Below are 26267 nucleotides of genomic sequence, written 5' to 3'. Positions count from 1 at the left end.
TTCACTTTAATTTCTGTAATTTTTGAAGCTAGTTGCCCCATTAGAAATCTAATAAAGCATTAATGTCTTTTCTTCACTAAGATTATGCCTGCCTTTCAGGATGCAGAAGTAAAAATTTATTACCAATTAATGGATCTTAAGAATGTGAGAAATAACATGGATATGCTTAAAACACCTCAAATGCTCTCCTATAATTTTCATCTTCTTATTTTATATATGACCTAGTTCCCTGACTTGTAGGCTTTTATTCTTCAGAAATCTCTTTAAATATATGAATGTTTCCCTATCAATATCTTTGCCCAATAAACTTGCAGCCAATACTTTCATGAGAAGGTTCTGTATTTTTGGAAAGAAGAACATCTTTAATATCAGCACTGAAAGAGAAGAAATTCCATTTAACACAACTGTCCTTCTAAGTCTGCCACACTGTGCTTGCTGCCTTTTTAAAGTCTTAGCTGTACACAATGCTGGGTGGTGACACCGATGCCAAGTTCTCCTCTAGTGCTATCAGAATAGCTGGGGGGATCTGTTTGCTTGATGTTCATATGTGGCCTTCAGGAAATCTGGAAGAAAATCTGGTTCACATGATTTCCTTCCTCCTCTCAAATTGCTTATGGCATCCTGATGTGTTTCTGTATTTCTAAGCTCCCAAGAGTATTCTCTGAGTAACTGGAGCATGTTTAAAGGCTTACAGAATGCGGATGTGCTTCAGAATTATGTTGAACACCTGGATTGAAAAAGATTAGAGATGAAAATTTTTTCTACCACCTGAGAGCCATCGAGACACTGTTTAAATATCTTCTAAGTGCATTAAAGAACTTAGCTGAGGTGTGAAGGGAAGGCAAAGGTTGGGGAAGGAAGTCTATGTCCTAACATGTTTCAACGCACCCTCTATTACAAGAGCTGGTGATGGTTCCAGAAAGTCATGGTGGTAGTGGTGTATATTACGGGGGTAGGGTATGTTGTGGGAGGGCTAGTTATTAAGGAATGGGAAGGAGCTCAAGCCTTGGCATTTTACAGAGATTCATACCCTTGTCGAAATGTTTGTTGTGTAACGTTCAGCAGATACCTGTCATTGGCCTCAAATATTCAGAATGTTCAGTGGAATCAGCGGTCCTGGATTAGGGTAATATTTAAACATTTAAACTAAGAATATTGTTTAAATCTAGTTCTAGTCAGGTAAATATTAATCTCTTAGGAAACTTGCAAGGACCTTCAACAGAATATTTTAATTTCTTTATAGTCAAGGGTCTCCTCAGTAATACCGAAAAATAGACAAATTTTTTAAGTAGTAAACTGATCAGAAAACTGGTCATTTACTTAGGACATATATTTCCACTTGATTCAGTTAAGAATAAAGCAAATAAGGTCTCCTGAGATCTCCTCCGCAACACAAGCAATTCCTTGGTTATCATTTCTTCAAGTGAAAAGCATAATTTGAATGAATGGCACAAAAGTCAGTTGTAAGGAAATTATAGTCTGAGGTCCCAGCAGTAGCTTAATCTGAGAAGAAATCTGACATAAAGAGCCTAGAAGACACATAACAAATCACATGCAAATACCAGATCTTTATAGATAGTCCTTACAAATTTAAGATCACTTATTTGCCACATATTAACACAGGGAATCTCCCAAGAATTCAATGCATATACTAGCCATTGACATCAAAGATTTCCCTCAAATGATTATTAGGCAGTATAAATGAAGGCTAATCAACCATTTATAAATGCTTTTTGTTGTTAGTAACCAAGCCCCTAGAGCTGCCTGTGGGTGTGAGGACACTAACAGCCACAGTTGGGCTGAGGTGGGGGAGGGGTCTCCTTGAATCTTGTGTTCTGCTTTGCGGCAGTGATGGCCGGATCCGTCTCCAAACTCTCTGACATTTTGTCGCAGATGATATCCACAAGGCGCTCAAATGTCTGCTTGACATTAATGTTATCCTTGGCACTCGTTTCAAAAAACTCAAACCCTGGAAGAAACACAGCTTGGTCATTTCATACTTCTGCTGAAATTAAGTGAGAATTGATTATAGTTTTGAATGCTGATGGGATGATGGTGGAACAGTAGTGGGTAGCGGGTTTGGTTTGGGTGAGAGATGAGAGGCAGGCATGAGGCGTCATTTGAGCAAATGCTACCATCTTTCTGTCCATTAACAGAAGTTATAAAGTGGAATTAGTGATGTTCACATGTTATTTTTTCTCTATTGATTCATTTATGCTGCCAGAATGGCTGATGAGCCTAAAACTAATCCTTTGGCAAGAGTTAGTAATGGCATTAAGAATCATCAATACGGAATCTGTCTTTGCCAGCCTTTCCTCCAATGCCTGGCCCACCATCTTTTCTAGGACTGGTGTTATTTGGCATTTTTTCTTCCCCTGTTTTGCATTCTACCAAAATGATTTTCATTTTTCTATTAACTTGAAGCCTAAGTTAATAAGCTTCAAGTTAATAAATTTGGGATTACCAAACTCCAACATAATCTAGTTCTTTCCATGTCTGCCCTGCTGCTGCCCAATAAAAGATTTGAGGGTGGGCTTTTGGGGAATTTCCAATATCTAAAGGTGGACACAAGGTGGCACTAAAGCATCATTGGATTTACCTTAAGCGAACTTCAACCTCCTTTAGGAAATGTGAGTGGTGTTATTAGTTTAACAGCCCTCCAGGGTTTTGTATAGCATTGCATCTATTGGTGGTGATTTTTCTACAGCTTCCGTTATCTATCAGGTTTTTACCGACATCTGGGAAAGGACTCTTGATAAATTTCAAATGAGCTGCCAGAACTGCAAGAAGGTATAAAAAATGCAGTGACAGTTTCACACTTCCACTGATGTGTCACTGTACCTGGGGAGCAGCAGCTTTAGTATGCTGCTCTGTACACAATCTTATCACCCTGTTGTTTGCATTCACATTCCACTGTCTGGGCTTACTGGTCAGTTGCCATGACAACCTCCCCACTAGGCCAAAGATTGCTCTGGTCCATTCAGGGCATTTTGATTTAGGATGTATTGGGATGAACACAGAAATATTTTCCTAATCCATTCTGAATTTTACACACTATAAATCTTTCTGGTTACATCTGGCTCTATCTCAGAGGAGCCATATGGATTCAGAATGATTAAATCATGTGATTTTATCTCAGCTTCTAGGGTGGACTAACATTTTGCATCCATGTCAAAAATCCCTCCGATAATAACCCGGAAATACTTATTTTCTAAAATAGTGAAGCAATTCTTATGAGTTAAAATTTCTAATTTAGTTATAATACTATATATTCAGTTAGATGACTTTATTTGACCTTGAATTTCACTGGCTACTGTCTATTCTATTGTTAAAATATAAGTGAATAATTACAAGATTTAAGTTGAAGGAACATGAGTAGAGCCAGGGTCTATAAAGTAGTGGTGGGTGTTTCAAACCATCTTTGGCCTCTATTTATCTTTCATTTGTCTCTCTAGGTAGTGCTTATATAGCTCTTACATTCTATGTTTCTTTACGTAAAAGGCTATCTGATGTTGACAGAATTCTCTTATGTTTGTATATTATAGGGCTAGATCAATAACCTTTCAGATTCAGATTTTGGAAAGGAAAAGTATAGATCTAAGCAATATCTTTAGTGCTATTCACCTCCTTGTAGGGATTTTTCCAGTGCTAATGGAGGGGGCTTAACATCACAAGATACCAGGATCCCACTGAAGAGGTCAAAATCATTGGCTGAAACTTTGGAGAAAAAAAAATCCCACAATTTGGCATAAAGGTTTCAGTTACGGGTTCCATTCTCCCTACTCTTCTGCTGACACTTCTTTTACTTATTTCTATGATTGGAGAAGGCACTGAACTAGGTGGGGATCTTAAAAGATTTAGCCATTGTGAAAATATGGTAATCTATGTAAGCCTTTGTCAAATGTGACTTTTTATCTGAACTTTAAAATCCTCCATGATGTTGGTGTACTATCTGAGGTCAGTAAAATGTCCTTGACCACAGGAGCCAGAATGCTCTTAGTGACTTGATCTTATTTAACCTGATTTAGCTTTCAGCCTTGGATATCTGTCTCAGACTATATTATCTGGTAGTAATTATTTCAGCGTTCACATGTCTTCATCAATTAATCAATGAACAATTTCAATTAACCATAGAAACTCTGATCATCCTTTCACATTCTTCCCTCATCAGAACTTTTCTAATTTCTGTCTAGCACAAAGAGCACTGTTCCTGAGTTGGATGACCCTTGCACTGTGGAGCAGTACATTTCTTTCAGCCTTTTCAAGCCTGATCCTGCAAGGACCTATTCTGCCCTTTCCAAAAGCCATTACAGGTACTGCTAGATCTTTATATATTACCTCTTATTTTAGTTTTACTTGCTGTTAGGGACTGGATAGAAGCTTGGAAAGATTTCCTATGAAAAACTTATTTCCTATGAAAATGTATTAGTTATGCTGAGGGAAGAAGGTTTGTGGACAAACCTTAAAAACAGGGTAAGTGGAAGAAGTCAGAAATAAAGGATTATAGTATGTTCCATTTATATTAAATATGCAAAACAGGCAAATCTGTAGAGATAGAAAGTGGACTAGTGGTTATCTAGGGCGATATTGATTGTGGTAAAGTTTTCGCACCTCTGTGAATATATAGTTAAGAACTACTGAGTTGTATACTCTAAACAGGTGAATTGCATGGTAAGTGGACTATATTTCAATAAGGTTATTTGTTTTAAAGAATCACTGTCCTAAATGAATGAGAATGTATGTTGCCTCTAAGAGATCTTTCCAAAAGGAATCTTCATTGGGGAAACAATTTCATTGATAGAGAACTCTGTCAATCAGAAAATGTCTCCTCGTGACCAACACAAACCCTTCAAATAGATAATTAAGTCCATATTTTTGCTCTAGTCTCTATAGAGAAGACAGAACAGCTGCTTATCAGGAAAGATGTTCTGATACACACTGGTGAACACAAGAAACATAAACCCCATGCTGCTTAGCCTGTTGGCACAATTCTCTCCACTTCTTCCTGTAGGACCCGTGAGTTCTGGGTTGCAGGGAAGTCTGGCACTTTCTCAGACCAATACTCATAGGGCAGCAAACAGGAAAGTATAAAGCTCATTGAGGTCGCAGATTCCAGGCTGTCACTCTAGTGCTTGAAGAGCACCGAAATGTCACAGCACCTCACAAGAGACCCTTCCACTTAATATTGCACTGAATCGATGGTAATAATTGCAACTCCAAGAAAAATCACACCTGCTCACTCTTTTGTAGAAGGAAAGCAGCTACTAAAATCATACTCAATAATTCATTTTCATCTCTAATTGTTAAAAGTCCATGATCTGCCCTTAGGTTTTTATTCCCAAACTCCTAAATGAGATTTTCCAGATTCTATTTGTAGTTCCAGTGTCTTCCCCTTTCCTGTGGATTGGATGAACCAGAGCAACAAGGACAGGTCATTCTGCTACCAGGTGGGTAATATTTGGGCCAGAACTTATTCAGATTGCTGAGCAGCAGGATGAACTATACTATTAGCTTGTTGCATGCTGGGCCCTTGTCTGGAGACAGACTTCAGGAGGAGGAATCAATAAGGATTTTGACCCACTTGCCTCAAGAAGGGCTACAGAAAGCAGACCAAAGCAGCAAAGACAGCAGGAGCTCAGCCAGTTTTGTGTTACAGAACTTAATGATCAGGTATCCCAGTCTTGTCTTTAGCCAGGCATGCCCAGATGATAGCTTCTGCTTTGTCAAGATTCTGAAACTATGCAGGAGTCATTCTATGGCCTTGACAAATCCTGGTTGAGGTAGACAAGGTTTTCTCCCTGCCCTATCCTCTCCAGACACGAGTTTAATACTCTTCATATACAGGAAAAGCTCTGATGCTGCCCATGTTAAGATTCATCATTCTCAGCTGAACAAAATTTAAGCTCTACAGCCTATAATTCTCATCTCATCTTATTGACTCCCATCTCATCTTATTGACTCCCTCGGCAATCCCCTCCCAGACACAAACCTACACACCCCAAACTGTTTCAGCCAAACTTATCCACTCTCTGGAGAAGAAACTTGATCCAAGTCCCTTCCATTTTTGCCCATGCAAGTTTCCTCCTAAAGCACTGTCCCTCATTCTTCCCCCTTCCCAATCCAACTTATTCTTTAAGACAGAGATTGCTGTGTGTTAGATCTGGCCTCCAGACTTTTAAATATTTTGAGCCACCATTTAAAAATTCAGATTTCTGGAGTGACATCAAGATGGCAACATAGGTCATTCCTGACTTTGCTCCCCTTCACAAGGAAAACAACTATGTAGAAGACACCATTGAAAGAATAGAATAGGGGGAGAAAGGCTTAAGCACACCCATGCACCACAGAGACCAAGACAAACTGCATTAGAAGGGTAAAAAAAGCAGCTACAGGCTGACCACTTTGCCCCTCTCATAGGCTGCTGCAGTGCCATGGTGAGAGGTCTTCCCTGAGCCTACAGTTTCTCCAGCGAAAAGAGAGCCCAGGGTGGACATCTAGCTCCTCCTAGAATTGTGGATCACCCTGGTCTCACCATACAGGGATAGTGGGGCAATGTGTGTGACTCAACCACTAGGACTCAGATTGTGACAGAGCAGGGACTTGCAACAACCAGCACTCGGATCTTGGCCGGCTAAATTCCTACCTGCAGCACTCAAGTAGCAGTCCCAACCAACAGATTTGTTCATCTGAATAGCCAAGATGGTGACACAATCTGACCAGGGAACTCAGTGGGATATAGGTCTGTCTGATTTGGGTCCACAAAGAAAGAGCTTTGCTGGCCCTACAACCTGTCCTGCCTCCACCCAGGCAAAAGAGGAGTCAGAGACCAACCCATTGCTGAGTATAGCTTCCAGCTCCACTTGAGCAAGGAGTCCATTAGGCAAAATAAATAGTCTGCAGAACAAAGGCAGAGGCCATTTAGTTAGAAAACTTGGGGCAAGACCATAAACAAAAGGCCTTGCTGGCCTTGGAGCTGGTTTTTATGCTTTGCATGGGCAGGAAAACTAATTCATAGGCCTGCCATTGCTGAATATAGACCAATCAACCAGGCATCCTGACTAGTGCACTTGAGAAGCTATGTAGTTCATTCGACAGCCCTGCTTACTACAGTGGCACTTGCACAGAGAGTACACTCCATGGTTTCCGTATTTGCAGAGAAAAACCAATGGCTTCATGTGAATTCAATGCACAGTCTTGCCTGATTCAGCTTCCCAAGTAAGAAGCTGTGAAGCTCCTGGGGCCTGCCCTGCCAGAGCAAGAAATCTAATTCATAATGCCATCCATTACTGAGTAGAGTACCCAGTTTGAACCAGCTAGTAAACCCGACCAGAGAACCCGGGCAAATGGAAAGCCCAACGTATAGCTTCACTTTGGCAGAGAAACAAGCCAGCAAACCTATCCAACTCTTCTTAGCCAGTGGCACCAGCAACTTCCTGTCAACCTCAGAGCTTGCTCTGGTGGGCTGATAGCTCCACCAGTCAAGTATGTTACCAGCAGACACATCCAGAAATACAAACTGAGTTGACTTGTGAAAAACTCTCTCCCAAAGTGAACATGTAAATTCTGGAAGAGGAAACTGCAGATACCAATGTAAGTAATCAAGAATCACAAAAATTGAGGTAAATATGATACCAGCAAAGGAAACTAATAAAGCTCTGATAAGTGACCCTAGAGAAAATGGAGATCCATGAACTGTCAAAGAATTCAGAATAGTTCTCATAAAGAAGTTTGATGAACTACATGAATACACAGACAAGTACACAAAATTAGAAAAATAATGCAAGAACAAAAAGGAAATTAACAGATACAGAAATACTCAAAAACAAACAGAAATATGTTCACTGAAAAATACAATGACTGAACCAAAGAATTCAAAAGCAAACTTGACTATACAAAAGTTAGAATTAATGACCTAGAAGAAAGGACATTTGAAATTATCTAGTCAAAGGAGCAAAAAGGGGAAAAAAGCCTATGGGACTTATAGGACACAATCAAAATAAACAATATCAGCATTATGGAAATTCTAGAGGAGAATAGAAAGAGACAGAAAGAGAAAGTATATTTAAAGCAATAATGGCTAAAAATTTCCCAAACTTAAGGAGAGAAATGGACATCCAGAACCACAAGCTTCACAGGATCCTAAATAGGTTGAAATTGAATTAGGGCTACACTGAGATACATTATAATTAAGTTGCCAAAGTCAAAGACAAAGAATTCTGAAAGCAGCAAGAAAAACAGAAGTTACATACCGGGGTATACCCCATGACTACCCATGGATTTCTCAACCAGTTTTTCAGGCCAGGAGACAATGAGATGGTATATTCAAAAATATTGAAGGAAAAAAAAAAAGCCAACCAAAAATTCTATACTTGGCAATCCTGTCCTTCAGGATTGAACAAAAACAGAGAAAGTTCATCACCACTAGACCAGTTTTATAAGAAATGCTAAAGGAAGTCTTTGAGTGTCAGTAAAATGATGCTAATTAATACTATAAAAACATAACAAGGTAGTGTAAAACTCATTGGTAATAGCCAAAATTAGATTCTGTAATGTGGTAATAGTGGTACATAACTCACTTACCACTCTAGTTTAAAAGTTAAAAAGCAAACATAGTAAAAATAACCATAACTACGATAACCCATTACTAGCTACATAATATAAAAAATGTGTAAACTGTAACATCAATAACCTAAATTGTGAGGAGAAGAAGTAAAAGAGTTAGGCTTAGGAATGCTATTGAAGTTATTAGCTTAAATAGGGTGTTAGAATTTTAAGACAGTAAGCCTCATTGGAACCACAAGGAAAAACTAATAATTACACAAAAGAACATGATAAAGAAGCCAAAATATACTGATACCAAAAGATATTAAAACAAAGACAGCAGGATAAGAAACAAGGGGCAATGGAACTACAAAACAGCCAGAAAAGAATTAACAAAATGATAACAGTAAGTCCTTACCTATTAATAATTACCTTAAACATAAACAGATTAATTCTCCAAACGAAAGACATAAAATGGCTGAATAGATACAAAAATAACACCCAGTGATATGTGGCTTGCAAGTGACTCACTTTAGCCTTAAAGATGCATAGAGACAGAGTGAAGGAATAGAAAAAAAGTATTTCAAGTAAATGTTAACAACAAAAAGTAGGGATAGGTATACTTATATCAGACAATTGAGGCTTTAAAAAATGGTAAAAAAAAAAAAAAAAAGACACAAAAAGGTCATTATATAATGATAAGTCAATAAAGAAGATATAACCATTATAAATATTTATGTTTCCTACATTGGAGCATCCAACTATATAAAGCAAAAACAGAGCTAAAAAGAGAACCAACAGCAATATGATAATATTTGGGGACTCTACTACACATTCTCAACAATGGATTAATCATCCAGATAGAGATTCGAAAGGAAATAGCAGATTTAAATAACACTATAGTCCAGTTGGACCTAACAGACACGTATAGAGCATTCTAATCGACAACCAATAGCAGTAGCTACATTCTTCTCAAGCACACATGGAACATTTTCTAGGATAGACCATATTTTAGATCACAAAACAAGTTTTAGAAAATTTAAAATGTTTGAAGTCATACCAAGTATTTCCTCTGACCAGAATGGAATAAAACTAGAAATCGATAAGAATAAAAAACTAGATTTCATGAACAGCTGGAAATTAAATGACACTCTCCTCAACAAATAAATCAAGAAATTCAAGAGGAAATACAAAAAATTATCTTGAAACAAACAAAAATGGAAACAAAATGTACCAAATCTTAATAGGATGCAAGCAAAAGCAGTTCTAAGATGAAAATTTATAGCAATAAATGTCTACGTTAATAAGAGAGCTCAAAAAACCTAACTCTATACCTTAAAGAACTAGAAAAAGAATAAACTGAGCCCAAAGTTAGCAGAAGAAATGAAATGACAAATATTAGGACAAAAATAAATAGAGAACAAGGACACAACAGAAAGATTAAGAAAACTAAGAGTTGATTCTTTGCAAAGATAAACTTGATAAACTTAGCTACATTAAACAAGAGAAAAGGAAGACCCAAAATCAACAAAATTGTAAAAGGACATTACAACTGATATCACAGAAATATAAAGGTACATAGTCTAGTATGAACAACTATATGCCAACAACCTGGACAACCTAGAAAAACTTGAAAAATTCTTAGAAATATACACCCTATAAGGCTTAATCAGGAAGAAATAGAAAATCTGAATAGACCAATTACTAGTAAGAAGATTGAATCAATAATAAAAAATATACCAATGAATAAAAGCCCAGGACCAGAGAGCTTGACTGGTAATTTTTGAATTTTACCAAACATTCAAAAAAGAATTAACACCAGTCCTTCTTAAACACTTCTGAAATCATTTTATGAGGTCAGCATTACCCTCATTCTCATGCCAGAAAAGGACACTAAAACTACAAGCTAATATCCCTGATGAATATAGATGCAAAATTCTCCATAAAATACTAGCAAACCAAATACAGCAGCACATTAAAAGAATCATTTATCATGATCAAGTAAGATTTATCCCTGGGACACTAAGATGGTGCAACATACCAAATCAACGTGATATATCCTATCTCAATAGATACAAAAAAAGCATTAGACAAAATTCAACATCCATTCATAAAAATTCTTAAGAAATTAGGTATAGAAGGAACATAACATACTCAAAAGTGAAAGGTTGAAAACTTTTTCTCTAAGATCAGAAACAAAACAAGGCACTCACTCTCACCACTTCTATTTAACATAGTATCAGAAGTCCTAGCCAGAGCAATCGGGAAGGAAAGAGATATAAAGGTATCCAGATCAGAAAGGAAGAAGCAAAATTATTTCTACTGTAGATGACTCAATTTTGTATATAGAAAATCCTAAAGACTCCACCAAAAAGCTTTAATCAACAAATTCAATAAAGTTAAACAGTATAAAATTAACATACAAAAATCTGTATGTTTCTATACACTACAACAAATCTGAAAAATAAAAATAATCCATTTACAATAGCATTGAAAACAATAAAATACTTATGAATAAATTTAACCAATGAAGTGAAAAGTTTTTTTATTTGAAAATTATAAGTCACTGATGAAGAACTTGAAGAATAATATACAAATAGAAAGACTTCCATGTTTGCAAGTAAATGAAAATCCTGTGTTCATGGATTAATATTGTTAAAATGTCAATATTACCAAACTCCATCTATAGATTCAATGCAATCCCTATCAATAGTCCAATGGCATTTTTACCAAAGTAGAAAAAAAGTTCCTCAAATTTACAGGAACCACAAAAGACCTTTGAATAGCCAGAGCAATCTTGAGAATGGAGAACAAAGCAGAAGACATCAGACTTTCTGATTTCAAGCTATATAATACAGCTATAGCAATCAAAACAGTGTGATATTAGTATAAAGACAGACATAGATAAATGAAACAGAATCAAGAGCTCAGAAAAAAACCAAGCAACTAATACTTGGCAAGGGAAACAAGAATACTAAATGGAGGAAAAAATAGTCTATTAGGTAAATGGTACTGAGAAAATTAGATATCTGCATATAAAAAAAATGAAACTAGATCCCTATTTTACACCATTCATCAAAAATTAACTTGAATGAATTATTAAAGACATAGAAAAAGAACTCCTTGTCATGGGTCTTGGCAATAATTTTATAAATATGACACTTAAATCACAGCAACAAAATAAACAAGTGGGACTACATCAAACTGAAAAGATTCCACACAGCAAAAGAAACAATGAACGAAGTGAAACGAATCAACGGAATGGCGGAAAAAAATTGTAAGCCATATATTTGACAAGGGGTTAATATCCAAAATATACAGGGAACTTATGTAACTCAATAGCAAAATTAAAAAAAACAAACAACCAATTAAAAATGAGCAAAGGACCTGAATAGACACTTGTCCAAAGAAGATATATGAATGACCCATAGTTACATGAGAAGATGTTCAACATCAATAATTAGGGAAAAGCAAGTCAAAGCTACAATGAGATATTACCTTATGCATGTTAGAATGGCTGTTATCAAAAAGACAAGAGATAGATGCTGCCAAGGATATGGAAAAAAAGGGAACCCTTGTGCACTGTTGGTGTGATTGTAAATTGGTATAGCCAATATGAATAATAGTATGGAGATTTCTCAAGAAATTAAAGCATAGAACTGCCATATGGTCCAGCAATTCCACTTCTGGGAATATATCCAAAGGAAGTGAAAAACAAAAATGAAAAATAGCATTACTTACAATAGCCAGGACAAGGAAACAACCTATGTGTCCATCAAGGATGAATGGATAAAGAAGTTGTCATGTAAATATACAATGGAATTTTATTCAGCCATGAAAAATGAAATCCTGTCATTTGTGACAACATGGATGGTCCTTGAAGGCATTATGCTAAGCGAAATAAGTCAGATAAAGACAAATACTTTATGATCTCATTTATATTTGGAACCTCAAGCAACAACAACAAAATAAACAACCAACTCAGAAAAAGATATCAGATTTGTGGTCACTGGAGTTGGGAATAGGGTATGGGGGGAAGGAGCATTGGCTGAAGGTGATCAAAAGGTATGAACTTTCAATAATAAAATAAGTAAAATTAGTAGGTCCTAGGAATGTAATGTATAACTTGGTGACTATAGTTAACACTGCTGTATGTTATAAATGAAAGTTACTAAGAGACAAATCTAAGAGTTCTCATTACAAGGAAAATAACTTTTTTTTTTGGTAGCTATATAAGATGATGGATGTCAACTAAACTTATTTTGGTAATCTTTTTACAATATATGTATGTCAATTATATCTCAGTAAAACTAAAAAAAAAATCAGATTTCTGGCTTATCTTTAAACATTGGGCTACTCAGCAGGTCTGGAGCAGCATACCTTGGTATCTGTGGCTGGCCCACTTTCAGACAGGCATTCTCTCTCCAGCTGACCACAGTCTCTGTAACTTCTTTTTCTTTGACAAACATGGGTTTGACAAACCCATGTTTTGTTAGTTCTTTTTGTACTCTCACTTCTGGGCACCAACATCTCTGTTCACAGAGGGAAAATGAAAGCTACACAGAGAAGGGGTTCTTGTCTCAAGAGAAAGGAAAAAACATTCCTTTACTTCTTTGAAACAAATTGTGTTTGAATCTCACACTTGGCAGCTTTATTCATTATTTACATCCCTTGTAGGTATTTGAGCATGAAACCTTGAAGACTTAGCTGAGGTCCAACTCAGCTGTAAGTTCTTGCCTGATAACTCTAGTGTGCACTGAATATTACCTGCTCCCTGCCAGTACTTTTTCTACCATGTATTTAGAATTTACTAGTTGCTAGTTTGTACTCGGTATAAAATTTGCCTAACATAAAATTCACCATTTTAGCCATTCAAAAAATAGAATTCAATGGTTTTTAATACATTAACAATGTTGTTTGAGGTGTTCTGTCAGACTGGTTTTAGTAAAGAGATGAGTCATTTATGATTGGCAGAGTAACTGTTTATATGCAAATAGGTGCAAAGTGTTTTAAAAGAGTTTGTCCTCTTAAATTAGTGAAATATTCTCTTTGTATTTTCCTAACATTTCAATATGCTTTCAATGATAAAGGAGTCAATTTCCAGACAGCCTATTTATGAACTGTCAAAATATCAACAACATTTATTTGTGTAGGATTTCAATTTACAATAGCATTTATATGAATTATCAATTAGTGGGTTATTTTTGCTGTGAAGAATGGATATGAAATGGAGTAAATATATAGTGCAATAAATTTTCAATTAACAGGGCCTAAATTAAAAAGATTTCATTGTGATATCCAAAGATGTGGCAATTTCTTTAAATATAACTGACAGTTATTGAACACATACTATGGGCAGATATTGTGCTAGGCATTTTGCATTTATTTCCTAATCCCAGAACAGCCCCATGAAGTACTTTTGCACAAACCATTTTCAGGTTGAGAAAAATGATTGACTCACAAATTTGGTATACTAGGACAAGAATTGAAGCCTGACTCTACTGCCTGCACTCTTAACCTTTGCACATCCCAAATGTCCATCTTATATTCTGGTAGTGCCTCACTCAACATCATAGAGTAATAGCTGTCAGCTTCATAAAAACATTCTTGGGAATTTTTATCCACTCCGAGTAACATTTTAATGTTTACCAATTCTTAAAGTCTAAATCTACCTCCTTTCTATTGTAACACACCCTAGCTGTCCTGTCCAGAGCAGACACAAAAAGCATGTGAAACTTCATACAAATGATTCCTGCATATACTGACAGATTCTGAAAGTTGGAATTAACCAATCCCCCTTCATAAGGAATTTGTATAGGAACAAGGAACCATCTCTGCAGAAACAGCTGGTTTGGTCATTGAGCCCTCAAGGCAGAGGATGAGATGGTGATAAATCCTAAAGTCTTTAAGCCTCTTTTCTAGAATGGCCATTTCTTTGTCAAATAAAGCCAATCCAGGTAAATGTCAGTTAACTAAAGAAGAGCGAGAGGAAAGAAAAAGGAAGAGAGGGAGGGAAAGGGAAAGAATAAGGGTATCTAGAATTAGTGGGGAAAACTTCTATTCTGATGACTTTCATCAGAAAAGCTAAATCTTTGCCTTTAAGATCAGGAGCAAAAAAAAAAAAAAAAAGATGCTCACTCTTGCCACTTTTATTAAACCTAGTATTGGAAGTCCTAATCAGAGCAATTAGGTAAGAAAAAGAAATAAAAGACATCTGTATTGGAAAGAAAGAAGTAAATCTGTTACTATTTGCAGATGATATGATGTTATATTAAAGATAACCCTAAAGACTCTACCAAAAAAAAAAAAACTTGTTAGAATTAATAGATGAATTCAATAAATTTACAAGACACAAAATCAATATACAAAATCCTGTTGCATTTCTATATACTAAATGAACTAAATATATTTCTTCATTTCTCTTTCTTTTAGTATATTTAATATACTAAAAGAAAGAGAAATGAAGAAAACTGTCCCATTTACAATTGCATCCAAGAAAGTATAATACCTAAGCATAAATTTAACCAAGGAAGTGAAAGACCTATAGCCTGAAAACTAGAAATAGATGAAAGAAATTTAAAAAGATACAAATAGAATGATGTTCTATGCTCATGTATTGGAAGAATTTATAGTTTCAATGCAATCCCTATCACAATTCCAATTGTATTTTTCTCAGAAATGGAACAAACAATTCCAAAATTTATATGGAACCATAAAAGACTCCAGATAGTAAAAGCAACCTTGAACAGGAATAAAGCTTGTGGTATCACACTCACTGATTTCAAACTATATTATAAAACTATAGTGATAAAACAATGTGGTATTGGCATAAAAATAGACACATATCAATGGAAGAGAATAGAGAGCCCAGAAATAAACCCATCCACACACGGTCAATTAATTTATGATAAATGAGCCAAAAATATACTATAGGGAAAGGAAAGTCTCTTCCATAAATGGTGTTGGGAAAACTGGACAGCCACATGCAAAATAATGAAACTAAACTACTATCTTACACTATTCACAAAAATGAATGTGAAATCAATCAAAACTTGAATGTAAGGCCTGCAACCATAAAACTTCTAGAAGAAAACATAGGCACTAAGCTCTTTGACATTGGTCTTGGTGATGACTTTTTTGTACCTGACTCCAAAAACAAAGATAACTAAAGCAAAATTAAACAAGTATGACTACATCAAATTAAAAAGCTTCTGTACAGCCAATGAAACCAGCAAATAAATGAAAAGGAAATCTATTTTGCAAATCAGATATTTGCAAATCATATATCTGATAAAGGGTTAATATCCAAAATATATAAAGAACTCATACAATTCAACAGCAAAACAAACGATCTGATTTAAAAATGAGCAGAGAATATGAATAGGAATTTTTTCCAAAGAAGAAACACAGGTGGCCATCAGGTACATGAAAACATGATCAACGTTACTAATCATCAAAGAACTGCCAATCAAAACCACAATGAGATATTACATCTATTAGAATGGCTAGCATCACAAAGATAAGTATTGTTGAGAATGTGAAGAAAAGGGAAACTTTGTGCCCTATTGGTGGGAATGTAAATGGTGCATTATTATGGGAAACAGAATGGAGTTTCCTCAAAAAAATTAAAAATAAAACTACCATATCATTCTGCAATTCCTCTTCTGGGTATTTATCTGAAGAAAACAGAAACATTAGATTTGAAAAGATATATGCATCCCCCATTTTCACGGCATTATTTACAATAGACAAGATATGAAAACAACCCGTGTCCATCAATGGATGAATGGATAATGTTGCATGTATATATATAATGTATAGGTGATATATAAAATGTATATAATATATATATACATACATACAACAGAATACTTTTAAGCCATAAAAAATAGTGAAATCTTGCTATTTGCAACAACATGGGTATATCTTGAGGGCATTATGCGGAGTGAACTAAGTCAAAGAAGAAAAATACTGTATAATCTCACTTATACGTGGAATCTAAAACAATAACCCTCCCCCCCAAAAAAACTAAAAAATTAAAAAAAAAAAAACAGAACAGATTGGTGGTTGCCAGAGGCAGGGGCTGAGGGGGATGGACAAATGGGTAAGAAGGTCAAAAGGTACTAAGTCATAGGGATGTAATGTACAGCATGGCAATTACAGAAAATAAAACTGTACTGCATATTTGAAAGTTGCAAAAAAAGTAGATTTTAATACTCTATCACAAGAAAAAAGTTAACTGTGTGGGGACAAATGTTAACTAGACTTATCGTGATAACAATTTTGCAATACATACAAAAATACCAAATGATGTACGACTGAAACTAATATGTCAATATTCCTCAATTAAAAAAATTAAAGGCAAAAGAGAGAATACTGACGTAATATTATGAACATAGTGGGGAAAAATTCTGTTCTGATGACTTTCATGAATAAAATATCATGATTTAGTCTGTCCATGAATGAGAAAGAGATGCCTACTTGGCACCGAAGATAGTATGTCTTTGGAATTTAGGACTGAGACAAGAAAAAGTCACCTGCTGAGAATAAAGTTGCTAAGAGTCACACAGTGCATGAGATTAGCCAACTGTAGGCATAACTCATTGCAAGATAGTATTATCTAATGACTTTTTGATGACAATGTGATACTTCTCAAAATCTATTAAGAGATGAGGTTATCTCCCCAATTTTTAACATGGAGGGCAGGATTTCTCTCTTAGCTATGCTCTAATGAATTATACAATTTCCAATGTGAGATCATCAAAGGAGAATGGAGTTGGTCTGCATGGAGCCAAAAAAAAAAAAAAAGAAGAAGAAGAAGAAGAAGAAAAAAGAAAAGAAAAAGAGTCAAAAATTGAGAGTATTTACTGTCCAGCATGGCCAAGGTAAGAGGAGAGGGTGCCTGTACCAAGCAGTGTGAGTATTCAGGTTTGCCTGCCCACCCATCTCCATCAGGACAAGGAAGCATTCCCTTAATTTCACAGGCCTGGCACACAGGAAGCACTCAGTAGAATAAAATAAATAAGTGAATTTTACGGGGTTCTCTTTTCTTTGATCTAGGGTCACCAAGAAACCTTATAAAACTGAATGCTTTTTCTAAGAATATTTTTTTCTATTTATAAAAGGATGTACTGAATATCTCACAGAAATATTATCAACTACTGTGACATACTGCTTAATGCAAATAATGAAAGACATTTTAAATTAGAAATCAGTCCCTTGTGAGTTTGGTTAGTGTGATTTGTTGGCTGACTGTTACCAGCTCTGGTAATTTTGCCCTGAGAAAAAGGCAAAAACATTGGCAAGTGTGCAAAGCTGATGAATGGACCTGGACCTCTGCCAACTTCACCCACCAAGCATATAGTTTACAATTCAGTGATTAAAAAGTCCTTCCTGATTTGAGCTCTTTCAACTTTCAACACTTAGCAGATTAAACTATCCAGATGCTGCAGTATTTCTTATGTCTGACTTTAATTTTATTAAGTAACATTAATATTAGCACTTTTTGTTACTTTTAAGAATCAAATAAAAAACGTGTTTCTATTTCATGGAACTGGGTTCATTTTTAAACATTTTACAAAATGGGTTTGCAAGTTCATGTGAAGGGGAAGAGGGCACAACTTAGAAGATCATTATAAGGAATAGAGGTGGGGCTCTGAGTCAAATCTAGTTAAGAAAAGTGAGGAATGGACATTTTTGTCAGATGCGGCAAGGGACATGTACATTTAAAGTTGGTTAGAGGATAAGCTTTGAACCACAAATGCTAGGAAGACAAGGAGAGTGTGGAGGCTTTTTAGGAAGAACATAGTTAGTAAACTGGCAGCCTTTAAAGCAGCTTGGACTCTTGGTAATGGAGATATCTCTGAGGTCAAATGTTGGTAGAGATCTGGATGAGTAAGGTGTTTGGAAAATACCATCTCGTTTAGTGGGGTTGACTACAGGAAGCAATGAGTAAAAGAGAGATTTGCCAGGGCCTTGAGAAGTCATTCATTGGAGAGTGTGAAAATGTTATGTAGAGGAGAGATTTAGAAGAAAGGCAGCATGCAGAATGCCAAGATCAGTGAGGAAGTTGAGTGTATCACTCAAAGGTGCTTCATGGTTGGGTTTCTTGGGCTAGATGACCATAAAATTTAACATTTGCCCTGAGTCATTTGTGGGATTGAAAGGGGGTGCTATTAATGAACATAAATTGGAACTGTCCTGAACAAACTGGGGTGCATAGTCACTTTATTCACACGGAACAGATGCTTGCTGAGTGAATTTCAGCTGCCAGTAGAGTGGAGATCCATAAGGTTGTGAAATAATGAAGAGTTAACAGGAATTGGGGAGCTCAAAGAACACAATGACGAGGAAAGAGTAGGGATCCCATCTTTCCTACCCCATGAGCAGGATCCTACCTCGCCCAACACGAACATGTTAAAATGTACTCTGTTGGTTTATTTTATATCTCCTGGGGATTTGTAGCCAAAAAGAACGTGAGCCAGTGGAAATAATCATGGATGATGGTGGTGGCAGTGATTCTCCACAGAGAGCTGCATGCAGACAGGTACTTAGAGTATTTAAATAGCATTGCTGAAGCTGTCTGCTAAATCCAGAAGTTGAAATCATTATTTCATAAACACTACAATTAAGATTTAAGTTAATCTTTAAAAGCTGCTGAAGAAAAGAGTCAATGCCTATTTGGAGCAGGTGGTTTGAGTTTTAAAAATAGGCTTCAGGGCAATGCTCTCCTTATTAGTTTCTGGCTCCTCAACCTGGCTTTATTATGGAACTTACTTTATAGGAACAAGGGGAAAAGATTAAAAAACTGAAGGAAAAAATCCACCATCCTTTATTAAAGTAGGGTGGCTGGAGACAACATTGCAGGACTGACTTCAAAAAAGCAGCTTTAAAATGGCCAAGGTGGGAGCGTGTCCACCTCCAGGACTGCTCACAGTTCTCTAGGTTTGGTGCCTCAGCTAATTAAGTGGCCCTTGGAAGCTAAACTGACACTCTAATGACAGACTGAAGCCTGTGAATCAAGATTAGCTATAAAAATGTACGTCAAATCAAACCATTAAGTCAGTTGTGCCCTATTGCTAAAAAAGGTTAAAAAAGCAGGCATAGCCACTATTACCAATTCTTAGGATTTGCTTTACTTTTTTGTTCCAATTTCTTGTGTTATACAAAAACACATTTAATGGAGACAACTCTTAAAACCCCCAATTTAATTTCATGGAAAATAGTGGCTACTTGCATTTGAACAATTTACTGTGATCTTTAAAAGTATAGATTTCAAGATTCCAGTGCCTAGATTTAAGGCTAATTCTTTCTTCCTACTCACTAGAATTTGTCTCATTTATCCTATGGCTCTCCACCAAGTATCTTCATTCCCCTGACTCTATCCTCTGGCTCTTCCTGGATTCCTGTCCTTCCGAATGTTACATGCTGATTTTACTCCCATTTCTCCCTCCAGATGACAATAATCAGTTACTCAGGCCAGAAACCTGGGGCTATCATTTATCTCTCCATGCTCTCAGACTGCAGAATCCAAAATATTTACCAAATGTTAAACATCTAAAAATTTCTCTCCTCACTTATATGTGTACTGCCACTGCTCAGTTTATGCCTCAACTTCAACACAATTAGGTGATATATGGTGAGGACCTAAATCAAGGGTTCTCAGCCCTGCTGTAGATTAAAATCATCTGAGGAGCTAACAGCACTGAAGTTTGACTCCAAGCTTCAGAGATTCTGATTCTGTAATGTGCATGGTAAGTGTGTATGTGTGCATATGCTTCCTGTTCTCCCCTGCAATCCATCCTCTAACCAGTGGTCTCTGAACATTTTTGATTGTATAGTCCTTACAGTTAAAAAAGAGATTTAGATGGAGTGACATAAGCACCATGGCGATGTGAGCCTTTCCTTCTTTCTCTCTCCTTTTATTTACAACATTCATAACTGAACAAAAATGTCTCATTTATATGAGGATGTCTGGGAGATTTCTACCTACCTGTGCATCAGAAAATAAGTGGATAAGAACTTAAAGGAGGCTGAGGAGCCAAGAGAATCAGTGTGCCTGCCCCACCCCCACTTACCACCATTTGAAAGTGGAAGCAAACTAGAGTACAACCTCTGTGGTGTAGGATGTTGATAGTTGGGGAGGCAGTGCATGTATGGGGGAAGGGGGTACTTTGAACTCAATTTTACCTTGAATCTAAAACTGCTCTGAAAAATAAAAACTGTAAAATGGGGGGAAAATGAAGGAAAAAAAAACCTAGAGAGTACAAAATAGGGTGAATACTCATACAAGACAGGGAATTTGTGGAGGTTATGCCAGCCCAATGGGAGAAACAAGTATGCCATTGGAGCAGAATAGAGATGAGTTTGGAGGCAGCAGAGAAGGAAGAATTCAAGGACTCAGTCCCCACTAGTGTCACTTCTTAGAGGGTGACACTGTAATGCCCTGAGCATTAGCAGCAAGCTCTTTCAAAGAGGAGGTGAAAAGCAGAAGTGGTGAGTGATTGATTGTAAAGCTATGTGGGTTGTAGCTGAAGGGACAATTTCTCTCCAGCAGAACGTGGATTTCTGAAGAGGGACCTCAATCACTTGGGGAGAGGAAATAGAAGGAGGCAGATAAGAGTAACATGCATTGAAAGGAAGTGTTTTCTGCTGTTGGCTTGGGGATTTCAGCAGGCAATCTGCTCAGCGACCTCTGGGAGTCCTCACACATGAGGATACTTCTATGAGGCCATGGGCACCCACAAAGCCCCAGATGTTAAGGCAATATCTCCTCTCACTCTGACATCAACTCTTTTTATGTGCTCCTGAGTGTAGCCATGAGAGCAAGCTCAGGTAAAGAGAAAACAAAAACTTGAGCTGCATCTGTAAAACAAAATGAAATGTTTCTAATTGCCAGCCTGTGTAACTAAAAGAGGCAAAGTAAAATAAGCTTTCTTAACAAAATAAGTTATTTGCTACTTCAAATGTGAAGGCAGAGGCACATTTCATCAAACACTATAAAAAAATCATAGTAATATAGCATCATAAAAATAAGACAATTCTCCATCAACCAAAGACACGAAATATTGCAAAAAAAAAAAAAAAAAAAAATTGGAGCTGAAGAATTAAATGAATGAGATAAAGTATGCATTAGAGAGCTTAGATAATAGGGCAGAACAGATGGAAGAAACAATAAGTTACTTGGAGAATAGTTTAGAAATTGTTCAATTTTAAGAGGAGAGAGAATTAAGATATTTTAAAAAGTGAAGAAACCAAATAAGAGCTAATGGATGAAATTTAAAATATATATTCATATATATAACATTGTATTATAATATATAATATAATATTGTATACCAACTATACTTAGGTTGAAAAAATATATAGATATGTATATAACTGGTATACAAGAAGAAGAAGAGGAAGAGGAAGGAGAAGAAGAAGGAGGAAGAGAAGGAGAAGGAAGGGGAGGGGGAGGGGGAGAAAAGAGAGAGAAAGGAGTAAAGATTTTATTTAGATAAATAATAACTGAGAACTTTCCAGCCTTGGTTCAGTGCTGGTGGGACTGCAAATGGATGTAGCTAATATGGAAAACAATATGGAGATATTTCAAAAAACTAAAAATAGACCTACCATATAACCTAGCAATTCCACTTCTGGGTATTTATTTGAAAAAAACCAAAACACTAATTCATAAAATAAATGCACCCCTATGTTCACTGCAATATTATTTATAATAATCAAGATATGGAAGCAAACTAAGTGCCCATTGATAGACAACTGGATAAAGATATGGTACACATACACAATGAAATATTGCTCAGCCATAAAAATATAATGAAATCATGACATTTGTAATAACATGGATGGACCCAGAGGGTAGGTAGTATGCTAAGTGACATAAGTCAGACAGAGAAAGACAAGTATGGTTTCACTTATAAGTGGAATCTAAAAAAAAATACAAAACAAGATAAATGAGGAACAAAACAAAACAAAAACAGACTTGAGAAACAGATGAAATTGACGGTTGCCAGACAGGAGGAGAGGGGGGATGGGTGAAAAATGTGAATGGGAATATTGTCAATAATACTGAGAAGTTTACATGGTGACATGATTACTACACTTAGTGTGGTCACTACATTGTACACTTGGAACTAATATAATATTGTATACCAACTATACTTAAGTTGAAAATAAATTTTCTAAAATGGCTAAAAGTTTTTGTAACTAGGGGAAGAAATCAGACATCCTGATCCAAGAAGCCCAGAGAGTTCCAAACAGACCCACAAGAAGACATATTATAATTAAAATGTCAAAAGCTAAAGACAAGGAAATAATCTTAAAAGTAGCAAGAGAAAAACAACTTGTTATGTATAAAGGAACTCCTATAATTAGCTGATATTTTACAGAAAATTTGTGGAGCAGAAAGGAGTGATGTGATATATTAAAAAATTAAAGAAAAAACTTCTACCCAAAACTACTTTATTGGCAAATTATCATTCAGAATTGAAGTATAGATGAAGAGTATTTCAGACAAGCAAAAGCTAAAGTTCATCACCACTAAATTAGGCTTAACAAGAAATATTAAAGGGACTTCTTTAAGAAAAAAAAATAGCATTCATTAGTAACATGAAAATATGTGAAATTATAAATCTCACTGATAAAGGTAAATATAAAGATAGTAAATTAATAACATAAAGCAATATGAAGGTGGAAAGACAAATGTAGTAAAAATAACTATACCTACATCAATTAGTTAAGAATTACACAGGCTAAACAGATGTAACATGTGACATCAAAACATGACACATGGTAGGAGAATTAAATGTCAAGCCGTAGAATACATTCAAATTTATGCTGTTATTAACTTAAAGTAGATTGTCATAAATACAAGTTTTTATATGTAATATTCATGGTAAGCATAAAACTAAAGCCCATAGTGGATGTATAAAGCATAAAGAGAAAGGAATCTAAGCATACCACTAAAGAAAGTCATCAAACTGCAAAAAGAGCAAGAGAGGAAGGAAGGCACAGAGGGGATCTACAGAACACCCAGAAAACAAAATAGCCATAAGTGCATACCTATCGATAAATACTTTAAATGTAAATGAACTAAATAAAAATACAAGACCCATCTATATGCTTCCTACAGGAGATTTGCTTCAGATGTAAGGACACACATAGACTGAAAGTGAAGGAATGGAAAACAGATATTCTGTGCAAATGGAAAACAAAAAGAAGCTGGGAAGCTATACTTATATCAGACAAAATACACTTTAAATAAAAATTGTAACAAGAGACAAAGAAGGGTATTATATAAGGATAACAAAATCAATACAACAAGGGAATATATATTTGTAAATATTTATGTACCAAACATAAGAGGACCTAAATATATATAGTAAGAATTAGATCTAAAGCAATACAGTAATAGTAGGAGACTTTAAGACTCTACTTACATCAATGGATAGTTCATCCAAACAGAAACCAATAAGGAAATATTGGCCTTAAATGCCATGTTAGATGGATTTAACAGACATAAAGAACATTCCACCCTAAAGCAACAGAATACACATTCTTCTTAAGTGCACAAGAGACATTCTCTAGGACAGATAATATGCTAGGCTACAAAACAAGTCATAATAAATTTCAGAAGATCTATATCATATCAAGCATTTTTTCCAATCACAATCATATGAACAGAAATCAATTATAAAGCAAAACTGAAATATTAACAAATGTGTGGAGATTAAATAACATGCTATGAACAACCGATGGGTCAAAGAAGAAATCGAAATAAGAAAAAACACTTTGAGACAGACAAAAATTGAAATAAAACATGTCAAATCTTATGGGAGGTAGCAAAAACAGTTCTAAGAGGAAAGTTATATAGCAATAAATACCTACGTCAAGAAACAAGAAAAATCCCAAATAAAGAACCTAATATATCACCTCAAGGAACTAAAAAACAAAGAACTAATTAAGCCAAATAGTAGAAGAAAGGAAATAACAAAGATCAGAGCAGAAATAAATGAAAGAGTAAAAACGAAGGAAAAAAAAATAGAAAAGATCAATGAAACAGGCCTGATATTTTGAAAAAATAAACAAAATTGACAAGCCTTTAGGTGGACTCAATAAAAAGGACTCGAATAAAAGGAAAGACCAAAGAAATATAAAGGATCACAAAAGACTATTATATCAATTATATGACATTAGACAACCTAGAAGAAACTGACAAATTCCTAGAAACAAACATTAGTACTAAATCTGGAAGAAATAGAAAATCTTAACAGATTACTAGTAAAGAGTTTGAATCGGTAATCAAAAGCCTATCAACAAACAAAAGACCAGGACCAGACAGGTTCAGTGGGGAGTTATAGAAAACAAAGAAAAATTAACACAAGAAGGGAACATTTCCAAACACATTTTACAAGGTCAGCATTACCCTGATACCTACACCAGATAAAAACGCCACTAGAAAAAAAATTACAGGCCAATATGCCTGATGAACATAGATATAAAAATCCTCCACAAAATATTAGCAAACCAAATTCAACAATACATTTAAAGTATCAAACATCATGATTAACCTTGATTTATTCCATGGATGTAAGAATGGCTTAACATTCACAAATTGGTGTGATACACCACATTAACAAAATGAAGGATAAACATAAAAATCATCTCAATACATGCAGGAAAATCATTTGATAAAATTCAACATCCATTTATGATAAAAACTCTCAACAAGATGAGTATAGAGGGAATGTATTTCAACATAAGAAAGGCCATATATGACAAGCCCATAGCTAACATTATACTCGATGATGAAGAGCTGAAAGCTTTTCATCTAAGATTAGGAACAAGACAAGAATGTCCACTCTCACCTCCTCTATTAAACATAGTGTTGGAAGTTGTAGCCAAGGTTAGACAAGGAAAAGAAAAAAAGACATCTAAATTAGAAAGGAAGAAGTAAAATTTTTCTCTACTTGCAGACGACATGATATATATACAGAAAATCCTAAGGACTCCACCAAAAAAAAAAAAAACTGTTAGAACTAATAAATCAATTCAGTAAATTGCAGTATAGTCATCATACAAATATCTGTTGCATTTCTATACACTAATAGTGAACTATCAGATAAATTAAGAAATATTTCCTTTCATAACTGTATCAAGAACAATAAAATGCCTCGGAATAAATTTAACCAAAGAGGGGAAAAACCTGCACACTAAAAACTATAACATTAATGAAAAAAATTGAAGAAGACACAAATAAATGGAAGGATATTTCATGCTCATGGATTGAATATTGTTAAAATGTCCATACTGCTCAAAGCAATCTACAGATTCATGCAAAATTCCATTGGTATTTTTCACAGAAACAATCCAAAATTTATGTGAAACCATAAAAGATCCTAAATAGTCAAAGCAATCTTAAGCAAGAACAAAGCTGAAAGCATCACCCTCTCCAATTTCAAACTATTATAAATCAAAACAGTATGGTACTGGCATAAAAACAGATACATACATCAATGGAACAAAATAGCAAGCCCAGAAATAAACCCGCACATGTGGTCAATAAATTTAGCACAAAAAAACTAATTAAAAAAAATATCTGGCCCCCACCCCATTTTCACTGCTGCATTATTTATAGTATTATTAGATATGGCCAAGATATGAAAATAACCTAAATATTCATCAATGGATAAAAGGATAAAGAAAATATATATAGGTATATATAT

General features: G+C 35.4%; 1 protein-coding gene across 2 annotated transcripts in view; it reads right to left on the bottom strand.

The window, feature by feature from the left end:
- Positions 1–1548: 1548 nt before the first annotated feature.
- RAB3C (RAB3C, member RAS oncogene family) overlaps positions 1549–26267 on the bottom strand; it is a 226851-nt gene continuing 202132 nt past the window's right edge. For both annotated transcript variants that reach the window (XM_025041109.1, XM_015599389.2), the window contains exon 5: positions 1549–1969. In XM_025041109.1, the coding sequence (XP_024896877.1) occupies positions 1782–1969 (188 nt within the window). In that variant the 3' untranslated portion in view covers positions 1549–1781. The remainder of the gene's footprint in view (positions 1970–26267) is intronic.

The sequence above is a fragment of the Pteropus alecto genome, unplaced genomic scaffold (genome assembly GCF_000325575.1).
Source record: "Pteropus alecto unplaced genomic scaffold, ASM32557v1 scaffold70, whole genome shotgun sequence".
NCBI lineage: Eukaryota > Metazoa > Chordata > Mammalia > Chiroptera > Pteropodidae > Pteropus > Pteropus alecto.
The sequence above is the reverse complement of the archived record's forward strand: the minus strand, read 5'-3'. Positions and strand labels throughout refer to the sequence as shown.